Source organism: Madurella fahalii, assembly GCF_045866475.1.
Source record: "Madurella fahalii IFM 68171 DNA, scaffold_2, whole genome shotgun sequence".
In the NCBI taxonomy this organism is placed as follows: Eukaryota; Fungi; Ascomycota; class Sordariomycetes; order Sordariales; genus Madurella; species Madurella fahalii.
Window position 1 is genome coordinate 5,325,688 of NW_027263972.1, and position 27,080 is coordinate 5,352,767.

A 27,080-nucleotide genomic window follows, 5' to 3' on the forward strand; every position below is an offset into this window, starting at 1 on the left:
TGGACGGATCCGGTACGATGATCAACCACTGCGCATACCTGTTTCGTTCATGCACCGGGTGCCGCTCGACGCCGGCTCCATTTAACGTATTTATTCTTTCCTAAAGAAAAAAAAAAAAGGAAAAAAGCGTTGTTTCCCAAACGAAATGGGGCAGTACATAATATGATAGCTCTAGCTGGAACCGTCTATTAAGGTAAATACCAAAAATTGATCTCAATTTGCAACGCGGGTTAGCGATACAAATACCACCCCGCCGGCGTAGAGAGTTCTGTATACATGTCCGCAATATAAAGGCAGTTTGAAGCGGATAAGGATGCCGAAAGCTCTGTGTGTCGTGCTGCGCCAGGGTCTGTGTGTGCCGCCACCAGTCCCGCGCACACACGTCTGACAAGGGGGGGCCTGAGAGGCCAGGGTGTGTCTCCAACAGAGTCATTGCAAATTCCATCCAGGGATTGAGGGATTGCAAACAATGAAGGACTGAGCTGACTGCATAGGCCAAAGATGCTGCGTCAGCTTCGCCTCGAGAGAGACGCCTTATTCGATTCGTCGCGTACATGGTATAGAGAGAGAGGTGGTGAAATATTAGCCACGGGATTCAGGAACTTTACTCCCCATCTCCGTGGGCAAAGCCCCTAAGACCAGGATCGCCATCAAAAAGCTAGGCGAGAAACGCCCAGAAACACAGATCAATTCCGGCTATCTCAGATCATACATCCTTCTCGGGACCGTTTGGCGACGTGCATTTATTAAACTCTGGGGGGAGGAACTTAATCGGTCTTGTTATATCTTGGTGCGTGAGAACAGAAACGTGTGTCGCACAACATCCCGGAGGATCGGCAAGATAGCCATATGTCGACCTGAAAGATGGACCTCGACTTCCACAGCACAGAATGCCCACGAAAGCCATGGTGAGTAATAGGACGTCAGACCTCAATCTTCCTGAGCACAAAGAGCCAAAAAGACCATGGGGGAGCGGGTCATTTTCGGAGTGAACAGCCAGGGACACATCTTGTCAGGTTTTACATTCTCTGGGAAGGGGGGCAGAAAAGATGGGAACCGTCGGGCAGGCTCGCACAACAGCAAACCCATCTTCTTTTTGGCAAGACCACGCACACTCGGCCATGAAATCGTTCTTTTGATTTGATTTTGCCGTTGTCTGGCAAGCCTGGTGTAAAGCAAGCCCTGAACTCCTAATCACATGCCAAAGAATAATCCCAAACCGACCTTCGTGTTGACGAGTCTATTCCTCGGGAACTGTTGATACGTGTTAGCATACAAACTCAGAAGCAGCAGGATGGGGCCTTTCCTCCGACCAAAAAAGGCAGAAGAGGGAAAACAAAAACATACTGTCGATCTCGCCCGCCTCAATCGCATCGCTGACGGCTTTCGGGCTCTTGCCGTCCACCTGGCAGCCGACGCTGAACGCCGTGCCCAGAATCTCCTTGACAGTACCCTTCAGGTCCTTGGAGAAGGACTTGAACCGCATCGTCCTCGCAATCTCAATGATCTCCTCCAGGGCCACCGACTTGTTGTGCTTGATGTTCTTCTCCTTCTTCCTGTCGCGCGGGGGTTCCTTGAGCGCCCGGATGATGAGTGATGACGCCGTGGGGACGACCGAGACGGCGGCTTGACGGTTTTGGATCGTGAGCTTGACAGTCACGCGCAGACCCTTCTGTAATTCGGCGCCAACAAAACGAATCCCTTTGTCAGAAAACAGTCTTCCCAAAAGTTCCGTTTTTTTTATTTCCAAGTATTGGAAAGAAAGAGGGGCGCGCCATACCCAGTCACCAGTCGCCTTGGCGATATCCTCACCGACCTTCTTGGGCGACAGACCAAGAGGACCGATCTTGGGGGCGAGCGCCGAGGAGGCACCGACCTCACCACCGGTCGCCCGGAGGTGGCTGCACGCATCGAACGTCAGTTCTCTTTTTTTCTGTGATTTCTCCCGGGAGGGAAGCGCGGCTGGGCTAATCGGCGGATGCGATGATCGGGGAATTCCTTACATGACCTTAACCTCGTTGGGGTCGATCTTGGGAGCTAGTCAATTGCATTAGATTAACAATTCGTAATGGACTCGTTCGGGAGAGCTCAGAGATAATGACTTACGCATGGTGACGGCTTGTTATGTGAAGATGGACTCGGTTGATGTTCGTGGAAGGGGTGCAGCCGTGCCGAGTATCAAGACGACGAAATCAAGAAAATCCCAGTTGTGGGTTTTCCCTGCCTGCCCTAAGAATTTGGGGTGTGTGGCTGGAAATTTTTGGGGGAAATGGCGGGGCAGAGAGGTGTGAGCCACAGTATGATCGGAGGGGAAACGGCTCCAGCCACAATTGCATGAAAAAAAAAAGAGAGGGTATATTCGGACTGTAGGAAAGGTCTCATAATACTGTAGTGGTCCGTGCACCACACTCGCCCATTTCTAACCCCAACCCTGACAGGATCTTGTCCATGAAGATGGACACGACAATGGACATAAGGCACGCAAAAACGCCACCAAATACAATTGCAATTGACGTTGTCAAAGTGCTCAATTCGCTCGAATTCGACGATATCTAACACTGTCGCTTATTTGAGCCAAATAAGCGTCGTTTTCGTACAATTGCAGGGCTCAACTGTCCATCTGACTGTCGCAAATTTGCCTAGGCGGCTCTCCTGCTTCTCCTCGCGGTCTTCCACGCCCTCTCCCACGCCCTCTCCTACGCCCTCGTGGCGTGCCCTGTAATACCGCTTGGCTAGCGATATCGTCGCCGTTGTTGTTGTTGTTTTCCTAGGCGCCTTCGCCTTGCCTACCCTCTGTGCCTAGTCCTCCCCTGCTTCTACGCCCTCCTCTACGCCCTCCTCTACGCCCTCCTCTACGCCCTCCTCTACGCCCTCCTCTACGCCCTCCTCTACGCCCTCCTCTACGCCCTCCTCTACGCCCTCCTCTACGCCCTCCTCTACGCCCTCCTCTACGCCCTCCTCGATGCAATCCTGCCTGACTAGCGTTGTCGTTGTCGTCTTCCTGGGCTAGGTCAGTGCCCTCCCATTGCGACGCGTGCCGGCGGATAGAAGGCTGTAATCCTGTCGTCCCAAAACGCTGCGAGTCCTGAATAGAAGCCTGGGTAGCGATAGGCGCAGTCGAACGTGGTGCTTGAGGATCTGCAGCGAAGACCTCCATATGGCGCGGGCGGCTACGCAACTGCTGAACGCGGTCGAATTCGTGGTATCGAAGGTACTCGTCCTCATCGGCCAGAGATCTATCCAGCCACTAATAGGTCTTGGACGCCGTCGTCGTCGTCGGTCGTGATATCCACGTCGGCGTCGAAAGCGCCCGCTGGAACCTGCATTTCTATCGCAAGTTAGTAGGAAAAAGACGCTGAAAGACTATACGTACTCAAATATCGCGCGTGCAATTGAACACAATTGAAAGCGCTTGTCAGCGTTGTGGTGGGAGCGTTGTGGCGGGAGCGTTGTGGTGGTGATGATGGTTCTGGTGGCAGTATTCAAGAAAAAAAAGGCGGTATGGGTTGACAGTATTGGCAAGTGTGGGTGCACGGACTACTGCAGTATTATGAGACCTTTCCTACAGTCCGAATATACCCGCTCAAAAAAAAAGGTTCGTTTCTCTCGGGGGCTTTACCAGAGATGAGAGAAACGCTGTATTCCTTGATAATACCAGTTTTTGATAACACTGACGCTAGATAGTCACAAAGCCAGATCTCTAAGCACACCCAGCGGCCACGAACACCAGCGCTGCGCCTGATCTCTTCGTGCAGCTCACTAGCCTTCTATACCCGTCGCCAGCCTCAGACAGCTCACACATAGATGGCCTAGTTCGTGCCACTGACCGCCAACTTCATCAGGTGTTCCATGAATGTTTGCAGGGATACATCATCGGTAAAGATGGTCTGCGCACTTTGTGCCCCGACACCGCCGTAGGCCCCGGCCCCAGATGTATGTGTAGTCGACGGGTTCAGCTTGGACAGCAGGAAACGTGCCTGGGAGCCGCCGTGATCACAGACAATGAAACGGGGAAGGGGGAAGCGGTCCGTAATAAGATCCTAGAGAGGCGATATGGTCAGCATAGGTTCGAGTGGGCGAGCCTTCACAGTTGCAAACCTACCCGGGCATCTTCCTTCGGCTGCTCAAGCAGAGCCGCAAAGTTCTCGTAACCCTCTTGGTCCTGGTAACCCGCCTTTCTCCACTCGGCAATGGTCTCGCCGTGGAAGATGAGGATGTGGAAGAATGTGTCGAGGAGGAGAATATGTGTCGGCTGGATCGAGGTAGAATCGAGGAGCACGGGCTGCCCACCATCCTGATCGAATGTATACGAGTCCAGAGTGGGCTGAATCATGATCAGTGAGTTACTGACATCCTCGTGGTTGAGCACATGGCGATAGAATGCTGTCTCGTCCGGCGAATTGTTGAAAACCTGAAGGAACTGACTTCTCCGCAAGTGGAACATGAACTGAGGGTATAGCGTGAAGTTCTTTTCCAGCCGGAACGACGACGGGTCATCCTTGCGGTAGTCGGCAAACCTTGAGCACAACCTGATAAGCATCCTGTCGACCCAGCGAAGCACATCTGGCCCGTCGTCGACCTCGGCTTTGAAAACGGCGATCCTGGACATGAGCACAGCGGCGGCTTCTTGGTCGAATGATTGAGCAATTGCCGGATCGCCAGCCGGACCGCTGAGGTTCCGAGCAATCGTAGTGACTCGAAGGTGGAATTGGCCGGACGAGTGCTGGTAGTAAGTCAGGAATTGTATCATGCCCTTCTGGGGGCTCTGCTGGTGCTGGGACGGTCCACCCTGGCTCGCGATCTCAAAATAGATGCCGTAGCTTGCTGACGGGTCGATGCCGCACATTTTCCAAGAGCAGGTATTGCCGATACCGCACTCTGTCTCGCCTACCGAGGTCGACTTCTTGTTCAGAGAGACGGCATGACCGATCAAGCCAGTAACCTTGAGCTCCTTAGTCGTCAGGACTTCGAGAACGGCGTTGAAGCCCATCAGCAGGTTGTCATCTGCATCCTTTTCAAAAATGCGGATGAAGGACTGCTTGAACATGGATGAGGTGAAGCTGTCGGTCAAGATCATATGACCGCCGGTCGAGTTGCAAAGACCCTTCATCTCCAGCAGACCGACTTGGTCGAGACAGCCAGCAAAAATGTCAATGGTGTGGCCATTATGAGCAGTCCTCTTTGCGAGATTATCGTAAAACTGCCATCATGTAAGCGACTGTTCTCCGGGGGGAGGGGGGAAGGGGATCTTTGATGCATACCTTCAGCGCCTTCTTATAATACTTGATGTTGTCACGGTCGATATCGTGGTGCGATCGGATGGGTTCCCTCAACTCGGGACCAACAACCATGCCAGGTCCCTCGGTAGCAGGCCCGCCCGCAAAAAGCATGATGCGTCCGCCGGCATTCTGGAACGACGTTTCGAGCAAGCCGACAGCGACCGAGAGCGCAACGCCGGTGCAGCGCAAGTTCCGGCGGTCGCTGGCAACTGGCCATGGATCCTTCTGTAGCTGCTCAAGCGCCTTGGTGAGCTGGAACTCGGCTTGCGCGACCGGGAGCAGGAACCGAGATGCCGGACCCATCGGCATGGGCCTGCCGGGCTGGTGGGGAGGCATACCCGGACGCAGGGCCGGCTGTGTAAGGCCGAGCATCTCCTGGACTTGCTTGGCGGCGTACTCTTTGCTGCCCCGGAAGACGTACGACTTGGCGCACTCGGTGTAACCAATCTCATGAACCTGGGCCATGGTTCCATACGTAATCAAACCAACAAGAGCGTGCTCGGGCAAGAGGCTGAGGCTCATGATCAGAGACTCCTTGAGCGCCGCCAAGCTGTCTTCCTCCTGGCAAGTATCGACGACATAGAGGAAGATTGGCGGGCTCGGAGCGGGCCGCGAAAGCCTGTACTCAATGGTCGTGTTGGAGGGGTGCAACTCGGGGGGGATTGCATTGGCCGTGATGTCCTTATAATGCGGAGGGAGCGGGTTTCTCGAGAGGCAGAAAGGGCAGATCCAGAGGCGAGCGCGGACATCGACCTGGCTGCGAACCTGTGAGCGTGACTGTCTCGGCGTGCTTGCAGGGAGGCCGTCTGAGAGTGCCTACCAGAAAGGATTCAAGACCGAACGGCAGGGTTGCTTGCAAGTGACGGGCTCGAAGTGCAGAAGAGGAGTGTCAGGCTTCTCCTTGAGGGGGGTGTACAGGGCACCGATGGGGACAACCAGTCTGGACGCTTCCTAGGGGGGGGGCATTAGCTTTGAGAAGCGGTTGCAATTGCCGCAACAGCCAGGGCCTCACTAACCATGCGAGAGCTCGGAAAGACATTCCAGCTGAGGCGGACGCCATCACGGTCCTCGACCTCGCCCCACTGCTCCTTGAGGGCCTCGTAATCCATGATAAGGGAGGTCTGGGATACTTATCGGCGCGCGGCAGAATTGAAAAGGGTGATGTCGGTTTCTGTAGAATGGGAGATGGGATGGCCCCGGAATGCGAGAAGAGGAAGCGGCCTGTCTGGGTTTGGCGGTTGTTTGCGCTGTCAAAAAAGGTGCAAGCTGTCATCAGCTTCAGGGCCAAGTCAGAGTTGAAGCTAGGGAAAAGCGGCGGCGCACCTTGTGACGAAGAGAGTTGTGGTCTCAGGCTCGGACGCCAGAAAGTCTCCACAAACCCAAATTCCAATCGACTGTTGTCGGGGCCTCGCCGAGCAGTCCCTTGGCTTGAGACTGCGCAAGATGGCTGCTCAAATGGCAAACCGCGACTAGGACAGGTCTAAGTATGCGCCGCTTTCGCTTCCTCGGCGGGCTGTTGTCCCCCTCGTCGAAAAGGACAAGTTCCAGGTCGGTCAAGGTCGCACCAACCAGTCTGTGGCTCGTGCGTGTGGCTGGACCAACTCTTCGGTGGCCTGCGGGCTTGGCAGCTGCGAAAGCCCCCACCTTGATGGTCCTGCCTCTCGAGCTTGTGATTGTGCACGTGGGACCGCACAAGACATCTATCTCACAGACTCACACTCGTGTTGTACTGTAAGAACTTGTTCTAAGAAATGTAATCGATGTGCGTCCAGTCTCATTAACTTCAGTTATTTCCCCTCCTTTTTTTACTTCTTATTCTTATTTTTATTTTATTTTATTTTTATTAGTTATTACTAATGTTGGTGAAGTTAAGGTTAAAGTGTGCTTGAAGGACAAGGAGCGCTTCTTACGGCTTGTGGAGAAGCTGCTGCTGGGCTACAAATAACCCAGCCCTCTATCACAGCTACTGTTACCCCCGTTGGCTTCCCCCTCTTAATACCCGGGATTTTCCAAATGTTATTAGTGCATGCTGTCGGGCGCTTGCGGTTAGCTTTTTCCAGTTGGCCGTGGATGATGACTTGGTCGGCACCGCTCGTCGTCACATCTAACCCGTCTGAGACACCCCAGCTTAACTGTTCTGCAGCTTTCCATTTCCATATAGACACCTTTCGCAACCCCCGTCAGAACTTGGTCTTTTGTTGTGCGAGTTGTGCGGACACGTGCCCTCTTACTTACCTACGCACTTACGCTGAACGCTAAATTCGTATTCATAATCTCTTCTTTGATTTTAGCTACTTGCTCAAAAACAGCTCTATCCTCGTTGGGATACCTGTCCATTACCGCGCGGGTTGAGTGGTGGCTGTAGACAGCGGCGATGGTCTTACTATTGCGTCTTCTACGAGGATATTCCGGTTAGCTGTTAATACCATGGGCGTAAACATGGGATGAATGGGATTACGCAAGCCGTAGCATCTCAGATTCGAACCTGCCTTGATTCCCAAATCATTAATGTCTAGCGCCTTTTACCATTTCATAGCCACTAGGATCATGCCTAGAAACATGGCTCTGTTTTTTTCGAGTCTTGGCTGCGCAATGGCAACCTCACCCGTGGTCCCCCGGCAAGGAAACGGCCCTGTAAATGCGTCTCTCTTCTTGAGAAGAGCATACCACTCATGTACGTCTGTTAAAAGTACGTCCATTCTCGGCCGGCGCTGACAGTATAAGCCGCTGTGCTTAATCGATGGCTTTACATTGACGGTGGAGAGTTTTCCTATTTGAACGGAAGTGCCATAAGTTACCAGTACTGTATGAAATAGTGAGTCCGAGTGTTTGACCAAAGGGATCTCTGACATGGCTTGTAGTGGACTCGCTGATAGCGATCGATCTAGCCAACAACTGGTCCAACAGTTCTGTAACTCTACACGAAATCACCAAGCCTTCCGGTGCCCCGAGTTTGAGGAACGGCGGCGTCTGGGTCCACCGTGCCACCGGCCGCCTCTATATCGGATTTGCCGGTACAAACTCGCAATTTGGCGGTGGGTATTCTTTCCCGCAAGGGCTGTGGTCATTTACGTCGGACCAAGCGCGGGCAGGTTCCTGGGAGAACCTGAACGGGAGCACTCATGACAGCTTTACGAACCAGCCCAGGCCTTTCAGGGGACAGGTGGCAAGCGGAGATGGGTTCGGTTTCTTCCTTGGGGGTATGCATGCCAGGCTTGACAATAAGGATCTCGGCCTCAGCACTAACACATTAGTGACAGGTAGTGTTCACGACAGCGATAGTACCCAACCCAATCTAAGTGGTTTCACTGTCTATGATTTCTCATCAGGCCAACTGACAAATTCGGCTGACGCCCAAGTGCCCGCTCCAGAGCGACAACAGTATAGCGGCATGACGTTTGTTCCCAACTGGGGCAGCCGCGGGATATTGGTCAGTGTGGGCGGATATCAAGACAACAATACAAGGGCCAACGGTACAGCCCCCTTTAAGATTGCCCGAGTTTATGACGTTCATCACCAGCGGTGGTTTGAACAGGAGACATCCGGCGATCTTCCCCAACCTCGGAAGGAGTTTTGCATTGCGGGAGCGCAATCCAACAACCGCACGCACGACATCTTAGTCTACGCTGGCTGGAACGGCCGAGCCGGTCCGGACGCCATCCCCTACGACAGCGCCTTCGTGCTGACGCTCCCCGGATTTCACTGGGTTAGGGCAGACTACCCTTCCGAGCACCCGCGGCACGGTCATAGCTGCAATGCGGTTGGTGGCGGCCAAATCGTGGCCGTCGGCGGAGTGGACACGGCATATCAGGGGCGAGAGACGTACATAGGCGTCTTTGACACGGCGGACACGTTCACGCAGGGTCTGGCTATATTCGACCTGAGCAAACTGGCCTGGAGCCCGTCTTACTCGGCAGGCCGGGGCCTGCAGACACCGGCGCCCCGGATACAGGAGTACTACAACGCAAAGTGAGTTCTGCCGCCACTACTTCCAACCCAAATGCCGCCATGCCCTCCCTCTCTAACTCCCACGCCCCAGAGGAAGAGCTCCCGCAAGCGGTTTCAGCTCGCGCGACCTCGAGCAACTCTTTTCCGTCGACGACTTTGGCGACTCGGACGAGAGCACCTCGATATCGGGCGCCAGCTACCGGCGCCACAGCGACGTTGGCGCCGTTGTCGGGAGCTTGGTGGGAGTTGCGGCCGCGTTGGCCGTGGCGGGCGTGGTAGCTTACTGCGCCCACCGCCGCCGTGTGCGCCGTGCTCGCGCCCGCCGGTACGACAGTCGGGCCCGTGAGTTGCAACGTGGGCCGCAAGACCATGGTACCTCGCGAGCTTCGGATGCGTGTGACGATATTGAGTTGGCTGAGGTTGGTAGGAGACAACGCTGCGTCCGGTTTGAGGAAGGAACTGTCGGGGGTGCGGGATCTGCATGAGCGGAGAGCGAACTCTTAGAGCTTGAATGGGTTGTCTTGGGTTATCTTGGAAACTTCGCATGTTAGGTGAGAGAGTTGGAAACGTTACTTGTCCTTTGAACCACGGGCTCATTGCACGTTGCGGTTGAGCGTCTTGCAAGGAACTATTACCCAGTTTTGACGACCCCTCTCCGGGGAGCTAGTTTTACATGTCACACAAACATTGCTTTTAAGAGATCAAATCCATCATTCTGATTTACACACTCAACAACAGCCACCCCAGTCACACGACTAGTGTAGAGTGTAGAGTGAACAGTCCCACCTCCCCTTTGACACACCAAGGGCCATCAGTACCATCCAAGCACATACCCAACGCTAGTCCACGCCGCCATGCCCTTCAACACAATATCACTCAGCCATGAGAGACCGAAGCCCCTAGATTTGGTCAGTCCACGGTTCTGCGAACAACAATAACAACAGCAACACGAGGGAAAAAGTGGAAAAGAGGTATAAGAGGAGGGGGGGGAGGGGGGAGGAATAAAGGGATAACTTACACGAGCCGCCCCTGGGGGCCTCTAGCCGAGGTGTACCCGAGCACATACATGAGTCTGCCGGCGGACCACACGGCGCCTACGGCCGCGGCGTAGACCGGGTAGCGCAGCCCGGCGATGAAGAGTTCGCCCAGGAAGGGGGTAAGATTTTCTGTGAAGTTTGCATGGGCGCGTTGGGCTGTTTCATATCTGTTTTTAGTATTTGAAGTAATCGGGAGATATAACAAGAACAATAACACCTGTGGAGGGCATAGGGCGATGGGACATACCGCAGTTGAACGAATGCGCCTTAGGGTCCTTGTCGGCCTGCTCTTTCGTGGCGTACGAGATCGGGTAAGGGATGGCCGCGGCCTTGCGACGGCGCGACGTTATTATCGAGTGCACCGTGTTGAGGACGAAGGTGGAGGTTGCCGCGAGGAGGACATAGCTTCTGCTTGTTAATATAAGAGCTTTGACATGATGGTGAGGGATGTGCCTACCTGTATTCGTTGGGGAGAGTGATGGCCATTTTTATGGTGTTGTATTTGTCTGTGCCTAGGAGCGGGGTTGTAGAGATGCCGGAAGAGTGAGATGAGGATGAGATGAGGTTATGCAAGATTTCAATGAGAAGAGGGCGAGGTTGAAATACTAATAATCGTCTCTTCTACCTCCGTATCTATGTGTCCTGCCACAGCCTTCTGTTTCCTTCTGTCTGGTGCTACGTAAACGACCTGCTATGCCGAGCGGCCATCCTGGCAACACGCTTACCCTTGCTGGGGGCGGTTCACCCAATGAGCTCGCGTTGGGCGGACCCCAAATCGCCCGATGCCGACCAAAAGTGTCCGTGGGACCCCCAGTTCGCCCGACGGATTCCGGATTTTGCTCGTTTACCGTCCGTCGGTCGGACATTCCAAAGGTGTCTGGGCGCGATGTGGACCATGATGAGAAAACCAACCGCCGGGTTTTAACACGGTATAACCGAGACCTATCGTGCACGAAACCGGATCTGAATGCGGCTGTCAAACTTGGCATCGGATCGTGCCGTTGCGGCGGTTCCTTTAGCGTTGCTGCATCACAATCCCAGCACTCGATAACCAACCATTTGGATCACGGTATGCGCCGGGCGTGGTCACGCCATCGGCAAGCGTTCCGGAGCACATTTTCGGCTTCAAATATGGTCACCCGGTACACCGTTCCTCGGGCGGTCTCCACTCCAGCCCTAAGCCGGCAAACACGCGCCGCTCGGCCGTCAGCATGTCCGGCGCCGGCTCACCATCCGGGCCGCTCTCCAAGTCAACCCAGGACCCATTAACCCTACTGCGGATCCCGCTGCTGTCAAACTTGAGCGACCGCTCCTTCTTACAGTACCTGCGCAGGTCCCGCTGAAATGTCGTCCCGCTCGTCCAGCCGAGCACCGCGCACCCGGCTGTCTTCCACGGACTGATAATGATATCTACTCGGCGGTGCGGGTTCGGGTTCTTGACCGACTGGCCGGTATCCCACACGGGATCCTGCCACACGACGAGCGCCTTATCGAGCGTATCAAACCCGGTCCCGGCCTTCACGTTGCCCTTCCAGCTAACGGGTACCTGGCCCCGTTCCGAATTGGTTGTGCTGAGCGACAGCGTGTGCGTGATGTACTTGTCGCGCTCCAAACTGACAACGATGCGCTGGATGAAGCCCTGCGTGGCGGCCTCGTCCGGGTGGCTCAGCACCACGTCGACGTCGCCGCTCTCCTTCTTCCCCCGGCGGTAGCCGCCGACAATCACCATCTGGAACCCCTTGCGGATCTTATTGGCATGTGCGAGGATCGTGTTCGAAATGGACTCGACTTCTGCGCGGGGGATCTTGAGCTGGAACTCGTCGTAATATTTGACGCCGATCTGTTGGACCCGCGTCAGAGAATCCCAGCCGTACTCGACGATGTCGTCGATATCGCGCCAGCCGCGGTTGTAAAATTCGCGCGCTGTCGTCTCGGCCACGCCCCAGATGTCGTAGAAAAGTTTGAGCACGGCCAACTTAGGGTCCGACTCGTCTTCTCTTGCTTCTTTGAGCTGGCCGGTGTCATTAAACTCCTGGAAGAGCAGGGCGATCTTGGCGCCGCAGCCTGGGAGCCTGGCCACTTCTGTACCAGCGGGTTAGGGCAGCGAGCGTATCACGCGGGACCGGCATGCCTACCTTGTGGGCTTTGAATGGTATAGGGGTAAGCCGCGATGGTGGCGATGGCGCTCGAGTAAGCCCTGACCCCTATCTTGTCCCCAGTCAGTGTCCGAGCAGTCTTGATCTTGGAGAGCTCCTGGATGAAGCCCTCGTTCGGGGGGTTGACCGGGGTAGGGCGCTGGCACGAGTACGTGGTGTGCAGATAGTCTGGAATGGGCGGAAGATGTGCGTCCATCTCATGCTCCGACGTGGTTTGCCTAACCAAGGCCGGGGTTTTGACGGGGTGATGAGCGTACGTCGCGCCCCTCCTCCCATGGGCTGACCTGGGCCGATAGTTCTTTGTTAGAGCGCTCGAGTCGGCAAGGGCTCGCTTCAGGATCTCTGCCGCCCTTTCCGTAGAGGGCGGCTGCGGCGACGCCATGGGTGTTGCCGGCATTTTGCGGCCTTCATAGACAAGATAATCGTCGTACGGGAGCACTACCCCTGCCTTGACAGAATCGGTGAACCAAGAGAGCTTCACCACCTTGACCGTCGGCTCGACAGGAGCGAGGGCGGCCGGCCCGATCAGCTGGCGCTGGATCTCGCCTTCAGATGCCGTGTCCGAGTCAATATCGGAACTTGCCAGCGCAGGTGTCATTAACCTAGCCCGCTTCCGAAGGGGAGAGACAGATGCGGCGGGCTCGGTCGGGTCGACCTCTTCGGTGACCAGCTTATATTTCCTGAGCTCGAACAGCGCTCGCTCCTTGCGATACACCTTTCCCAGGATGACCTCGGCCTCATTGATGTCATAGGTGAGGGTGGGTATTTGCTCCTCGAGATCTTGGAGTTGACTTGCGCCGAGCTGGGTAGGAAGCAGATATATAACCGGAAAGTCGAGCGCCATGTTTTGGGTGGTTTAGCTTATGCCCGGGGGATACGGCGCGTCTTCATTACGGAGAGGGGTCGCAACATCCACAGGCATTCCACGACGTTTGAAATCAAAAGGAGGCGGACGGCAATGGGCAAATGGTTGGCCGCACCTGGCGAAGGCATGAGACGAGAGGAACAACGTTGGAGAAGCAAATTTGTAAGGTCATAATGGTGATTCCATTGTAAAAAGGCATCGGAGGATCGCCGAAATGGAACTCGGGTTCCTGTGGCGCAGTGCCATCTACCCGAGCATTACCTGCCAGTTTCTGTGACGTGCATATGCCCAGAATTGACGGGAAACGGCCGCAGCCGCCTCTGGCGCGGGGATTGCCAGAGTCCTGGGAAGAATTTGCTGGAACCCGGGGTGGGCCACTCATGGCGACGCTGAGGAGGTCATGCCGAGTTGACCAAAAGCGGCGTGAGACTGTGTGTAGTTGTGAGAACCGCGCGAGTGAGAGCGTTGTCCGTGCGTGAACCGGGTGAATCAACACTGTATTTAGGCAGGCTCTGAGGAACCTCTGACTGGACCTGTAAGTTAAACTTTGCCCGGTTCCCAACTGCCTCGCTTGTTGGGGATCTTTTTCTTTCCTTTTTTCTTTTCCTAACAAAACAAGAAAAAGAAAAAGAAAAAGAAAGAAATAAATAAATTTAATACAAAGAAGAAAAGAAAGGGAAACTAAAACACATCTATCAAGTCCCAAGCCAATTTAAAAATCAGAGTCAGTGCCGATTTCAGCTGGGGTGAGCGAGGCAGCAGGGCCTTGTCTTCGTCGCTTCGCTGGGTCGGCAGCGCAACCGCCGCCCAACAATTTATCTCAGAAGACAGCTCAGCCTCCCGAACCTTGAATTTCATTTCTCCGGGCGAACAAAGGCACCAACACCACCAACGCCCGCCGGCCCCTTCGCAGATGCGATCCGCCTCGGCCGCTCTTTGCAACGGCGCCTGCCCGGAAGATCGGTAGCAGTCTCTCGTTTTTGGTGTGGTCTGCCGTTGCTGCATCTCGCTTCTCTTAAGGAGACGAAGCAATCCTCATCTCACGCTCTCCTGCCGCTCTTCACAAGTTCTTCTCCAGCGGCCAAGTAAGAAACAAAAAGACAGACGCAATATGGAGGTCGCCCAGACGCTGGTCCGCGCCGTCATGCGCGCGTTCTACACAACCCAAGAAGTCCTCGTCATCGAGGCGCTCGTGACACACTCGGCCCTCCGCGACGACGAGCTGGCCTACCTGATGAAGATGAACCTCAAGGACCTGCACAAACTCTGCGCCACCCTACGCGACGCCCGCTTCCTCACCGTGCACACACGGCCCGAGATGCAGCAGGGCAAGCCGCGGCCCATCAACCGCACCTACTACTACATCGACTACCGCCAGACCATTGACGCCATCAAGTGGCGCGTCTACAAGACGGACAAGGACATGCAGGGCATCGCCCAGCCCGCCGACGAGTCCAAGGAGTACTTTTGCCCGCAGTGCAGTGCGCAGTGGACCCAGCTCGAGGTGCTCGACTCGGTCTCGGCCGAGGGCTTCACGTGCGGGCGGTGCGGCGCCGTGCTAGAGCGGTCTAAGGAGCGCGAGGCCCCCGGCCACCAGCAGCTCTCGCGCATGAACAACCAGTTCAAGTTCATGACGGACATGCTGCAGGCCGTGGACCGGGTCGTGGTACCCGAGTGCAACTTCGACAAGGCGCTCGCCGCGGCCCGCCCCATCGTGCGCGAGCCCACCCATGAGGTGCTCGCCAGCATCCCCGTCGAGCACTCGGGCCTCAACAAGCCCTCAGCCGTCAAGGGCCTGGCCAACGTCGGGCCCAAGACGATGCAGGTAACCATCTCGGACGGCGACAACGAGCAGGAGCGTCTCGAGGACCGCAAGCGCAAGGAGCGTCTGCTGAAGGAGAACGCCCTGCCGTCGTGGATCACCGAGAGCTCCGTTCCGGCCATCGGCGGCCAGACGTCGACGCAGTCGTTCGAGATGGTGGATGCCGACCGCGATGAGGACCTCGTGCCGGCCAAGAGGGTCAAGCTGGAGACGGCAGAGCCCGCCGACGGTGCCGGCAACGCCATGAGCTTCAAGATGGAGCAGGACGATGACGAAGACGATCTCGAGTTTGAGGATGTCGTGTGAGCGCTGCCGGGAGCCGGGAGCCGGGAACGCGAATCACGAGTCTGAAATGAGGGCATACGGGTCGAATCGTCATCGCCAACTTGATGGGGCAGCTTGGGATCGGCTGATGTGCCGGTTCACTTTGGTCCTGGCGCGACGGGGGCTGCGTTCCTGGCGGCCCGCCCAAGTCGAGTGTATGAGTGGGCTCTGAGGAGGAGGGCGCCGCTGCGGCTCTGCGGCAGCATATCCGACGCAGACACCTACCGGCCGGATCTGGGCGTCTATTCAAACCGACGATGCTGGGTGGTTCCGGCGGTCCGGATGAAGACATCTGGCGTGGGTAGAGGCTATGCCGGGCGTGGCTGTACATAGGCATCGCAGGTGGGGAAGCCGCCTATTCCTCTTGAAGAGAGCTCGTCCCCTGGGGAAGGTCCGAAAGAGAGAGAATTTGCAAAAGGTTAGGGCGTTACACATAGCCAGCTGTTTTCAACACAAAGGCTGCTTTGGGAAGGTAGGTATACGCATTTGGCTATTCATACGAACAAATAGGGGTCTCAACCGGCGCTAGAAGACCGGAAAACCTGCTAGAAATAGAGCCCACAGGATCATCCATCGTTCGCCGTGTGGAAAAAAACGCGTCCCTTAAAAAAGGAAAAAAACAAGAGCGCTACCTCCTTTTCCCTGAAGCGCTATCTCTAATCCCTTATCAATATTCCTCACCCTTTGTTCCATCCAGTCATTATACGTACTTCCGGAGCTGTTTCAAAAAGTCAGTGATCCGCGCGCTCCAACAAAACCAGGTAGTTTATAGGGGAAAAAGGATACTCACATCCAGCGTCAACGTCCTCGAACTATTCACATCCTGATCCCTATACACCCCGACCAAGCTCTCACTGTCCTGGAACAGTGTCGGCTTTAGGCTGATGACGATAAACTGCATCCCCGGCCCGGCGTGCTCCCTGATGTACTTTTTGATCTTCTCCACGTTGGCATTATCCAGCGCCGCATCCACCTCGTCCAGCACGAAGAAGGGGCTCGGCTGGAAGCTGTGGATGGCGAACAGCAGCGCCAGCGCCGCCATCGTCTTCTCGCCGCCCGACAGGTGCTCCATGTCGCGGAAGCGCTTGAGCGGTGGCATGGCGTGGTACTTGATGCCCGACAGGTAGGGCGTGTCCGTGTCCTCCTCGATGTCGAGGTAGGCCTGGCCGCCGAGCGGGTACGCGTCGGAGCGCGTCAGGTCCTTGTAGACGTGCGTGATCTGCTCCTGGATGTGGGTGAAGGCGCGGTTGAAGAGCTCGAAGCGCTTCTCCTTGACCTGCGCGAACGCCTCGCGCGCGGCGCGCAGCGCGGCCCGCGAGTCTTCAAAGTCCTTCTCGGTGGATTCGAGGCGCGATTTGACGCTCTCGAGGCGCTCCATGGCGCGCATGTTGGGGTTGAGCTTCTCGAGCTCGGCCGTGAGCGCCGCGATCTTTTCTTGGAGTTGGCCTTCTACGTCGTCATCGGACTGGGAAGAGCGTCAGTATGAAGCACGGAATGTGGGTGAAACGGGGAGAGGAGGGGAACTAACGTTCTTGAGATCCTCGTCGAGACCGTCAAAGTCGATCTCGATGCCGTAGTCATCCATGGCAGCTTCCAGAACTTCCTCTTCATCTTCCTCTTCATCGAGGTCCATCGCGTCCTGGTCTTTCCGGAGTAGTACGTCCTCGTTGGGAATGTTGTCGAGCGAGCCCTCGCGCAGAGGGATCTGGATCTGCTCCAGCTTGCACCTCCTCAGCAGCGCGAACTTACCAGCGCTGTTCTTCTGCACAGCCGCCTCGAGATTGCTGATCTCTTTCAGCCTGGATTCTATCTCCTTGCTCTTCTTTTGCAGATCTTGTTTTGCATCGGCGACCTTCTTGGACTTTTCGGCGTGGCTCGCCCTAACCTCTTCGAGAGACTCTTGGAGCGCTTCAAGCTCGTCCCGGTCCTGCGCCATTGCTTCTTCAATATCCGACTTCTCCTGCTTGTAGGCTTCGAGATCGCCTTGGTGACGCTGGAGAGTCGCTTCCATCGCACGGATCCGGTCGTTGACTGTGCCCTGCTGTGCTGTTTCCCACGACAGATTGTTTTGGATGCGCTGCTTTTGCAGGTCAAAGTCCTGGCGCTTCTGAGCAGCTTCCTGCTCGAGACTGCCCTGCTGCGCTTCGTAGGCACGAATATTCTCGTACCCGAGTCGTTTGCAGAACCCCGCGAAGATCTTATCCTCGACCTCCGAGATGGCCTTCTCAAACTTTTGGACGGTGGCACGGGTGCGCTGCAGCTCCCCGTCCTTCTCCGCGTACTTGGGCTCATAGTCCCGGAGCTCCCGTTTTGCGTGGTCAAGCTCCTTCTGCTTGCTCTTGAGGTTCTTCTCAAACGCAACGAGCTCGCTCTGTTGGAGCCGGAGGCGCTGTTCCAGCGCGGCAATCTCGTTTTGTAGAGACTCCTCGGCAGCCCCTCGTCTCCCAGGTCGCGGCAATTTGGCAATGTCGTCCCTGAATTTCTCAGCCAGTCGCTGCAGGTTTTGGACGTCATGCTCCTCAAAGCGTCGTTTCCCGCCCCTATCCTCTGGCAGCCGACCGCCCGACATGGTGCCGGCCTTATGGATAACGTATCCTTGCAGGGTAACCGCTTTGACCTGAATCTTCCTGTTGTATACCATATCCTTGGCAACGTCGAGACTGTCACAAATCACGGAACCGCCGCAGGCATATGCGATTGCCCGTTCCAGGGACGGGTCAAAGTCGATCGTGTCAATGGTCAGTCGGGCGCCGGGAATGCCCTTCACGGCCGAGTTGGAAGTGTTGACCTTGATGTTATCGAGAGGAATGAAGGTGATGGGGGGGAATCGTTGGTCCTTGAGATACTGAACGCAGTCCACGCCGGTTTTCTCGGTGTCAACTACGACCGCGTCGAACTCGCGGCCCAGCGCAGTGATGACGGCCTCATCAAACTTCTTCTGCTTGGGCTTGCAGAGCTCACCGACTCGTCCGCGGACACCGGGATAAATGCGCTTGAGATCGCTGATCATGTTCCTCATCCTGACCTCCTTTTCGTTCTGCCTTCGACCCATATCGGCGTCATCGAGCTTCCGTAGCACGTCGCGGAGCTTCTCTTCCAATTCAGTGTGAGTGTTGTTGATCCTGATTCGCTCGGACTGAACGCTGTTGAATTCCTTCTTCTTCGCGTCGATCTCGCTGGTTATCTGGCGAACCGAGTCTTGACTGGAGTCCCTGCGGTCCTTGATGGCCTGAACTTCGCTCTGCAGCTTCTCAACGGCCGCCTCGATATTGTCAATCTTGCCCTTAAGACTGTTTACCGTCACCTCGTCACTCTTCAGTTGACGCTCCAGGTTGGCCAGCTTCGCCCGGTTGTCTGACGACTTCCTCATGGCCTCGGCCTGCAGGCTGGTGTACTCCTTGCGGTCCGCATCGCTGAGTTCCTTGCCCTGCTTCTTTAATGTCTCGGACCATTGCTTCTCGAACTGTTGATGTGCCTTCTCCACTGTTGCCAAATCCTTCTTCAGTTTCTGGACGTTGGCCGCCTTCTCGTCGCGGTCCTTCTTGACATCGCCGATCCGCGCCCGAAGCCTGACCATGTCCTGCGAGCTCTGCGTGATCTTCTCGTCGACTGGGACGAGGCTGTTTTCCCGATCTTCGATGCTCTTCTCTTTTGCTTTTATGCTCTTCTCGATCTTGCTGACCTCGCGTCCAACGGTGGCCTGTTCCTTGCGGGCCGCTTCTAGCTTCCTCTCAAAGGCCTCCACATTACGGCGGAACTCTTTGAGGTTCTCCTGATGCTCCTGGATCTGCGCGCTAGACTCGTCCATCACCCGCTGAAAGTGATAGAGTTTCCATAGTATGTGGGTGATAACCGCCTCGTCCCGCTCCTCCGTCTTCTTCTGGAAGTTATCAGCCTCCTTCTTCTGCTCCTGGTATTGCTTGATCTCCGAGTTGATGCCTCTCCTCCTGTGGAGTTGGAAAGTTTGGTTCTCGGCGGCCTGCTCGACCTCTGCCTGAAGCCTCTCGTACTCGGCTTTGTACTCCAGGCTCCCCGAGATTTGCTCGATCAGGCGCGTCAGATCCTGGGGGGATTGAGAGGCAATGGCCTCAACATCTCCTTGGAAGACCAGGAAGTTTCGCGCCTTGATCAGGATGTTCTCTTCCTCGAGCGCTTCGTTGTACTGCTGGGCGGTGACTACGCGATCGTTGATGCGGTATTCACTAGAGCCGTTGCTCGTAATGGTCCGTTTCCACCGCTGTTCGTCACCCGCATCGTCTTCGTAGACGGCCATGACCCATGCCGTCTTGGGGTCATTCCGAGATGCCCTCTGCGAAGAACCTTCGTCCTCGCCATTCTCAACGCCGTTGACATGACCATTCGTAGCCGGTGCAGCAGTCCCGTCGTCTTGGATCTTGGAGGTCTTCATCACGCGGCCGCGATAGACAAGATCGCGAAGATGTGTGGATCGTAGATGCGACGACTTGATGCCCAGGACAAAGGAGATGGCGTCCATCCTAGACGAGGAACAAATCCATTAGCACGCGAAATTGCATGAGGCGCGATGAACGGGTGTGACCTACGAGTTCGACTTTCCCGAGCCATTGGGACCGATGATAGAGGTGAAATAGGAGTCGCCAAACAGAAGGGTGTGATGGCCCTTGTAGGATTTGAAGTCTAACAGTCACTGTGAGCTCCTGACAAATGCGATCAGAGTGCTGGTGTACGCACTGAAAAGTTCTAGACGTATGAGTTTCCCCATGATCGCGGTTGCTCCGGCGCGCGGAGCGGACTATCGGTTTGATTTCGCGTCCAGAAATCGACAATCCAGGCAGGAGTTACGCGATAAACGACGGTTGAGGATACCCGGCGCAATCATAGGCATAGGAGAGCGCGTAGGTTAACGGGTGGACGAAATGTTGGGCGGCTCGTCTCGTGAATCGCGCCAAGGTCCCGCTGTCTAGTTGTCGCGACGGGGCCGAATTTACTGTCGCGACTGGACGACCCGTCATGGTGGGGGGAAAGCGCACGGACCATGCAATGTGTAGCAGGGTTAGGGTAAACTAGGGAGCGCGCTCATAGGTGAAGAAGCCTGCGGGCAGAAGCTGTCCAAACTGTATTTTCCAGCTAGGTTTCTGTTACCAGCCGAATCAATACAATAACCAGATGCTGGGTGTCTGTGCATGAACGTACACTAGCAATTTTGTTGTGTTTCCGAGCCAGAAACGGAGGGTGTCTGCCGGCCTTGCGGCCTGCATGTGAGAGCCAGCAAGGTGATTCTTGAGATGCAACGCACTTTCACAGAAAATCTCCCCCTGGGCGTCCGTACATAGACCCATCTACTCTACCATGTGTGCGGGATTCCCCGGGAAGCGCCATGTCAGAGCATGAGATCTCCAGAACCAATGGTGAAGGAACATCGTCTGATCGAGATACACCGCAGTTATCTACCCGCATTGAGAAACGGCAGATGGTCCACCGTCTCGAGGATTTTCCAGAAGCCCAGTCCACCGTTCCAGACCGGTGGACGTCGGGTTTATCCAATGGGAGAGCCGGCTTGTGACACGCCAAGTGCTGAGCCAGTGACAGGGGTCGCTCAGGAGGCACTAACGATGCAGCACCGGCGTTTGGTACGTCAACACCTTTTTCTTGGTTCACGAGCCCTCAGGCATTCTTTACCGGCGCATCACAAGATCTCTCTGCCTGCCCGGGTCACCCACCCCCCAAAATTACGAGATAACTCAGCTCAGCTGTCTGATCCAAAATAACCCGAGTCGTGGCATATCATCTAACCCCCCCTTGTAATTTCTTCGTGGTCTCCTTCTTTGCCTTGATCGCGTTTACCAGCTCCAAAGCGGTGGTCGAGCTCTGCTGGGAGTAGCCCGCTAGATACTGGTTTTCGGCAACACGCCTTCTGTATCGATTCCGGCGCCAGCAGAAAACCGAGGAGAGACTACTGCATCTGATCATCGTGGCTGGGTGCAGTCCGCGCTGCCTCCCATTTTCTTTGTTCGAGCTTCGTGTAAGTCGATGCGCCCACTGACCTGCGTCCGCCTCTTGCGCAACCTGCAGCTCCACAAGCTTCCGCCATTCGTCAAGGATGACGTTAATAATCGTCTTGCCTTGGTCTTTTCTTTTTTAAACGCTGTCGGAGTCGGACCCAGTGGGCTATTTAACTAACATCCTCTGACCTTCAATTGCAGCTTCCGTCGCGTCTCCGAACCCTCCCCAAGGACCTTGGCGCGCGCCGTCGCACATCAGAATGGCGGAACCGGAGAGTAGCAGTCTCCCTATACCGATCCCTAGCAACAATAACAACACCAATAAGTGGGAAGGCGCGTCCACCGACAGCGAAGCAGTCCTGACGCCGACACTGAGCGGGACACCGCCTAACGACGATGGCTCGGTTCACGAACATGCCGTCGACACGCCCACGCTCGGCCCTACGAACCCCAAGAGCCCCCGTCTCTCACGGAATCCATCCTTCTCGGGAAGTAGCTCGTACCAAGAGGATTGGGACACATTCCCGCCCCTGGACCGTCTGACGGTGCTCGACATCCTCGACAACTTCGCCCTGCCCCAGCAGCTCGAGAAGCTCCAACGAGGTTTGTCGGCTCAGACGGAGAAGGTGCGCAAGTCCCGCGAGGCCCTCGAGAACAAAGGCCGCATGGCCCGCGAGCGTATGGTGGACGAGTGGCGACGGAGGGTGCCCCCGGCCGAGGAGCAGCTGGAGCGGTACCGCAAGCGGATGCGCACGAGCGTCGAGAAGCTCGGCAAGCGCTGGAACGACACCAAGTCCATCACGTTGCGCGAGAAGATCTCGTTCATTTTCGGCGTCATGAACATCTTTGTGAGCGGCTACCTCATCGGCGGCTGGCCCGAGTGGTTCCATCTGTGGTACACGCTCCAGATCCTCTACTTCATGCCCATCCGCTTCTACACGTACCACAAGCGCGGCTACCACTACTTCCTCGCCGACCTCTGCTACTTTGTCAACCTGCTCCTCATGCTCAGCATCTGGGTCTTCCCATCCTCCAAACGCCTCTTCACGGCCGTGTACTGCCTCGCCTTTGGCAACAACGCCGTCGCCATCATAATGTGGCGAAACTCACTCGTCTTCCACAGCTTCGACAAGGTCACTTCCCTCTTCATCCACATCATGCCCTGCGCCACCCTGCACTGCATCGTCCACCTCCTCGATCCGGAGGCCCAGCGCGTCCGCTTCCCTGCCATCTGGACCATCAAGACCTCCCCTCCCGGCTCGGCAACCGCTTACGCCAACGTCCTCTCCATGCTCGCCTGGTCCACTATCCCTTACGCCTTTTGGCAGCTCTCGTACTACTTCTTCATCACCGTCCGCCGCCGCGAGAAGATTGCCGCCGGCCGCCCCACGAGCTTCACCTGGCTGCGCAAGTCGTACAGCAAAGTCTGGATCGGCAAGCTGGTCCTCTCCCTGCCCGACGCCCTCCAAGAGCCCGCCTTTATGCTGATCCAGTACACCTACGCCGTCCTCACCATGCTCCCGTGCTCCCTCTGGTTCTACTCCCGCTGGGCCTCTTCCCTCTTCCTGATGGTCGTCTTTGCCTGGTCCGTCTACAACGGTAGCACCTACTACATTGACGTGTTTGGCAAGCGCTTTCAGAAGGAGCTCGAGGCGATGAAGGCGGAGGTGGCCAAGTGGCAGCACAGCCCGGATCTCGTGGGCGGAGGCGATGTCCACAGTCCCCCACTTGCTCCGCAGACTCGGGATGATGCTATAGCTGCTGCTGGCGCCGGGGCGGGAGGCATTGGCGATGCCATTACGGGCAAGACGCTCGATGATAGAGCGGGTAGGAGTAGCAGCGCGGCTGGCGGTGGGCTGGATAATATCCCGCTGCTGAATGATGAGAGGCCTGCTGCGGTTATCGCGACGGGCGCGGACACGGACGGAGGTGCGATGGATGTTGCGAGGGAGAGGAAGGTTGTTGGGGGGTCATGAGCGCTTTGTTTCATCGTCTGGATACTATCCAATTTCTGCTTTTCAGGACGTAAGATGGTGCAGACTGGGTCCGGCGGCTTTGTGGGTTTGTTTGGCGCTGGGTCATAGATGCCACGGTCGATTTCATCAATCGCCCCTCGTTGGAACTTGTTTTTGGTCGAGAAAGAGAGAGAGAGAGAGAGAGAGAGGATGAGAAGGGAGAACAGGACCAGGATTGCCCATCTCTCGCTAAGCCCTGTCCTATGGTTCTACGGCTTATTCTCTCCAGGTTAGGGCTGCGTCTCGTTTCGGGCTTTTTGACGACATTAAGCGTATCTACTGTTGTGGTTGGTTTTGTTGCGGTGTCTGAGCTTTATACCCCGTTCCCTTTTCCTATCGGAGGCATGTTAGGACTTAGCATAAGTAGGGGTTTGGTCGAGGCGCTTCATCTCAGGGTGAGATCGTTGGATTATTATACTATTACCCAGGACGCACTGGTCATCGCAGTGATATTCTAAACCTGGCTGCACTTTGTCAGTTATCCAAGTTGGACATGTCACTACAATCAGCCCACAGAGGCAAATCCAACCATCGGCACAGGCCAAGAAAATGCATCAAACACGCTGGTATTGGGGCTCTTGAGCCGTCAAACGCTTCCGATCCACCCAATCCAACCAAGCCAAAACCAACCCTTATCCCCATTCCCAAGCAGGCAAAGCAGCAGAAACGCCGCAAGAGAAAACCTCATTGAATCGGAACCACCCCATCATCCGCCATGGCATTTCTCCCTCGCACTCTCTCGGCCTCCTCCAGTTCCCCATCCGAGACTATTACACATGCATGCCTATGCCAGGTGGTTCCCCCCCCGAGGTCCCTTGAAGCGCCCGCCCATCCATACATTTCCATCCCAAATCCGCTTCGCCTGCCAAAAAGAAGAAGAATCCCGCTGGAAAGAAACGCCCAAGCCCAGCCCAAGCCCAAATGCCACCGAACCGCTGATGCAAATTCCCCCCTTTTACACAAAAAGGGGGTTTTCGCAAAGCTGAGAAGAGGGGGTATATCATCGTCGTCCCAGAAAGTAAAAACCGCGAGCGAAGCAAACAAAAAGCAAAAAACTAAGATAATAATCATCCGGTCGTATCCCATTCCCTTCCCTTCCCTTCCCTTCCCTTCCCTTCCCTTCCCTTCCCTTCCCTTCCCTTCCCTTCCCTTCCCTCCCCTTCTTGAAAACAACCCCCACCAAAAAGAAATGGAGGAGAGTTCCGCTTATGCCACCGGAGGGCTCCGCGAAAAGTTGAGTTGAGTTGTGAGGTTGTGATGGGTTCATTCGTTTCATTTCCCCGCCCCTCCCCAGCTCTCAGATGTAGAGTGTTTTTTTCCTCCCACCCCGGAAACAGCAAAGCCACTGATTATTGTCATCATCATCATCACCTGATGACTGGGATCCCTATCCCCCCAATTCCATCACTGCTGTAATGCTCCCTGCTGACCCCCGGGCGGGTGCCAAACACGTTCCAGAACCTAAGGGTCTCGTCCCCTGCCCCCGTCACCACTGTCCTCCCGTCGGGGCTCATGGCCAGGTAGAGCACGCGGTACGTGTGGCCGGTCAGGCTGGCGACCTGCGTCATGGAAGGGTACTTCCAGATGACGATCTGGTTTTGGCTGTATCCGTGGGTTGAGACAATCTCGTTGGAGTTCTTGGACCAGGCCAGGTTGCACACCTGGCTGCCCGTGTCGATCTCGTTGATGACAGAGCCGCGCACCGTGTCGTGGAAGATGATCCGCCGGTCGGCCGTACCGCCGCCGGATGCCAGCAGTCCCCTCTGGTGCGGCGACCACGCGATCGCCTTGACGGCCGCGTTGTGGTCGGCAAACTTCCACAGTGGTGACTCGGAGAGCTTATCCCAGACCATCAGCTTGTTGTCGTTACCTCCGCTCGCGAGCTGGCCGTCTTGGCAGTTCCATCTGAGCCCGCACACTTCCTGCTTGTGCCCGACTAGTTTCTTCAGCCACTGGTGAGGCGCCCGGACGTCGCGGTGGTATATTAACCGATCCCGGGAGCCAGACGTCAGGATGTGCGTGTTCCAGGCCAACGATCCTACCCGCGCCGTGTGGCCCGTCATGGTTCGTAACCTCCTCGTCCGCTCGGCATCCCATATCTGCACGAGCCCCTTGCCGGTCCCGATGGCGATGTGGGTCCCCTTCTGGATCCATGATACGCTGGTTACCGTGTCATCCTCTAGCGTGCACAGCTTGTTTACCCGACCCGTCTGCGCGTTCCACATGTACACACTGGATCCCAGGCCAACGCCCATAACATTGGCACTTCCCCAGTCGACAAGGTTGAGGTAGAAATCGTCAGCTAGCTCCGGAGCGTCCAGCACCTTGTACGGAACTTTGGCGACTGCTCTCGGTTGCCGCCGCGGGCTAAGAAGCATTTGCTGGCTGCTGTACCGTAGTGGGGTGACGTTGTACGCTTCTGAGCGGATATCGTGCAGTTGGCCGTCCCTGCTTTGCGGCGTCCTTGACGGCGTGGGGTGGCCTGCAATGTTGTGATGCCGCGGGGACATGTACGAGAACAGATTCTTCTGCGGCGTAGAGGGCGTCATCCTCGCCGGTAGGGATGGTGGTGCGCCACTTGGAGGTGTGTGCGACGACGGCCGGCCTTGTTCTGGCGACATGGTAGGTGTGATTTGCGGTATTGAGTCCTCAAACATCTCTGCCCGTAGCAGGGTGGAAAATGTCCGATTGGCTTCCTCATCTGCAAGACGCGTTAGCATCACGTCAAACGCCAACATCGGAGCCCACTCACTCCTCTGAAAGTGCAGCTCCCCATGCGGTGTCCTTTTCTTCTGCTTTGGGGGGGTCGCCGGCGAGCCAGCGGCGTGCAGAAGTTGGAAGCCGGCCGAATAATCGCGGCCGGATCGCGTGGGAATGAATCTGGGGGAGACCAGGGTCAACATCGCTTCAGACGCGAGGCAAGAGCTCCTCGACATACCGATCGCCATTTATCCTCTGCCGCTTCCTATGCGGACTTGCACCGGGAGTGCCCTCCCTCTGCTGGCGGCCAATTTCTCTGCGCAGCGCGCCGTCGACAGCATCCGCGTCTAGATTCTCTGATCTTGAGCTCAGGCGACGGTCCTCATGCCTCGGTTCGGGGCGCAGGTAATCCGACTGCGGTGGAGGCGTGGAAAACCTTGCTGCGCGGCCGACTGCAGCGCTGTGGGATTCGGACACGGATCGCTTCATATTAGCGGACAAGGCGGCTCCGCCCGAGACGTCGCCTTTGATGCCCATCCTCCTCAACGGACGCGAATGCGACGCGCGCAATCACGGCGACAGTGCTGCTTGTCCAAATAGAAGTAATTTTCTATCGATCGGTAGATGCGAGGCTTGTTGCCGCTGCTCGCTGTTCGGTCGTTGTTTGCCTTAACCGATGGGGTCCAGAAGCGGGGAGACGTGCACGATGTTCGTTGCCGAGTGGAGAGGCGTCGTCGCGGCGCGGTGATGGCGTGACCGGACTTGGGTACGTGTGAAGCGGGGCCTGGAGTCTCGGAAGGGATGGTATGAAGGGCCACAACGTGAACGAGCGATCGAGATTGCAACGGTTCTGTTTGGCTGGCTGGGCGGCGGGGCGACCGGGCAACGGGAGCGATCGAGTAGTCGGAAGCTAAATATCGCAATGCGACTCAATCGCTCGCAGTTCCAAAACC

The 27,080-nt window shown here is 56.2% G+C and overlaps 9 protein-coding genes across 9 annotated transcripts; 3 read left to right on the plus strand and 6 right to left on the minus strand.

The window, feature by feature from the left end:
* Window positions 1–1,240: 1,240 nt before the first annotated feature.
* Window positions 1,241–2,110, minus strand: RPL12 (60S ribosomal protein uL11; the record flags this gene model as incomplete). Its single annotated transcript, XM_071059731.1, has 5 exons — window positions 1,241–1,254; window positions 1,348–1,672; window positions 1,781–1,901; window positions 2,004–2,037; window positions 2,107–2,110. The coding sequence occupies 5 exons, from the start codon at window positions 2,108–2,110 to the stop codon at window positions 1,241–1,243; spliced, it is 498 nt and encodes a 165-aa protein (XP_070915832.1).
* A 1,699-nt stretch (window positions 2,111–3,809) lies between these two features.
* Window positions 3,810–6,388, minus strand: SEC23 (GTPase-activating protein S23; the record flags this gene model as incomplete). Its single annotated transcript, XM_071059732.1, has 5 exons — window positions 3,810–4,040; window positions 4,103–5,200; window positions 5,262–6,036; window positions 6,100–6,230; window positions 6,296–6,388. 5 exons carry the CDS (start codon window positions 6,386–6,388, stop codon window positions 3,810–3,812), a joined length of 2,328 nt encoding a protein of 775 aa, XP_070915833.1.
* Window positions 6,389–7,871: 1,483 nt separating this feature from the next.
* MFIFM68171_04313 (Kelch repeat protein) lies at window positions 7,872–9,731 on the plus strand (the record flags this gene model as incomplete). The annotated part of the gene is made up of 6 exons (XM_071059733.1): window positions 7,872–7,953; window positions 8,004–8,084; window positions 8,141–8,479; window positions 8,540–9,248; window positions 9,319–9,569; window positions 9,655–9,731. 6 exons carry the CDS (start codon window positions 7,872–7,874, stop codon window positions 9,729–9,731), a joined length of 1,539 nt encoding a protein of 512 aa, XP_070915834.1.
* A 307-nt stretch (window positions 9,732–10,038) lies between these two features.
* On the minus strand, window positions 10,039–10,750 carry MFIFM68171_04314 (Microsomal glutathione S-transferase 3; the record flags this gene model as incomplete). Its single annotated transcript, XM_071059734.1, has 4 exons — window positions 10,039–10,126; window positions 10,246–10,420; window positions 10,512–10,672; window positions 10,722–10,750. The coding sequence occupies 4 exons, from the start codon at window positions 10,748–10,750 to the stop codon at window positions 10,039–10,041; spliced, it is 453 nt and encodes a 150-aa protein (XP_070915835.1).
* A 649-nt stretch (window positions 10,751–11,399) lies between these two features.
* MFIFM68171_04315 (DNA polymerase) lies at window positions 11,400–13,264 on the minus strand (the record flags this gene model as incomplete). The annotated part of the gene is made up of 2 exons (XM_071059735.1): window positions 11,400–12,346; window positions 12,400–13,264. The coding sequence occupies 2 exons, from the start codon at window positions 13,262–13,264 to the stop codon at window positions 11,400–11,402; spliced, it is 1,812 nt and encodes a 603-aa protein (XP_070915836.1).
* A 1,132-nt stretch (window positions 13,265–14,396) lies between these two features.
* On the plus strand, window positions 14,397–15,413 carry MFIFM68171_04316 (TFIIE alpha subunit; the record flags this gene model as incomplete). The annotated part of the gene is made up of 1 exon (XM_071059736.1): window positions 14,397–15,413. One exon carries the CDS (start codon window positions 14,397–14,399, stop codon window positions 15,411–15,413), a length of 1,017 nt encoding a protein of 338 aa, XP_070915837.1.
* Window positions 15,414–16,131: 718 nt separating this feature from the next.
* SMC1 (Structural maintenance of chromosomes protein 1) lies at window positions 16,132–20,172 on the minus strand (the record flags this gene model as incomplete). The annotated part of the gene is made up of 5 exons (XM_071059737.1): window positions 16,132–16,149; window positions 16,222–16,896; window positions 16,960–19,927; window positions 19,994–20,087; window positions 20,142–20,172. 5 exons carry the CDS (start codon window positions 20,170–20,172, stop codon window positions 16,132–16,134), a joined length of 3,786 nt encoding a protein of 1,261 aa, XP_070915838.1.
* A 1,500-nt stretch (window positions 20,173–21,672) lies between these two features.
* Window positions 21,673–23,388, plus strand: MFIFM68171_04318 (Glycerophosphocholine acyltransferase 1; the record flags this gene model as incomplete). The annotated part of the gene is made up of 1 exon (XM_071059738.1): window positions 21,673–23,388. One exon carries the CDS (start codon window positions 21,673–21,675, stop codon window positions 23,386–23,388), a length of 1,716 nt encoding a protein of 571 aa, XP_070915839.1.
* A 1,406-nt stretch (window positions 23,389–24,794) lies between these two features.
* Window positions 24,795–26,664, minus strand: CDH1 (substrate-specific activator of APC-dependent proteolysis; the record flags this gene model as incomplete). The annotated part of the gene is made up of 3 exons (XM_071059739.1): window positions 24,795–26,128; window positions 26,180–26,307; window positions 26,366–26,664. The coding sequence occupies 3 exons, from the start codon at window positions 26,662–26,664 to the stop codon at window positions 24,795–24,797; spliced, it is 1,761 nt and encodes a 586-aa protein (XP_070915840.1).
* Between the last annotated feature and the right edge of the window lie 416 nt (window positions 26,665–27,080).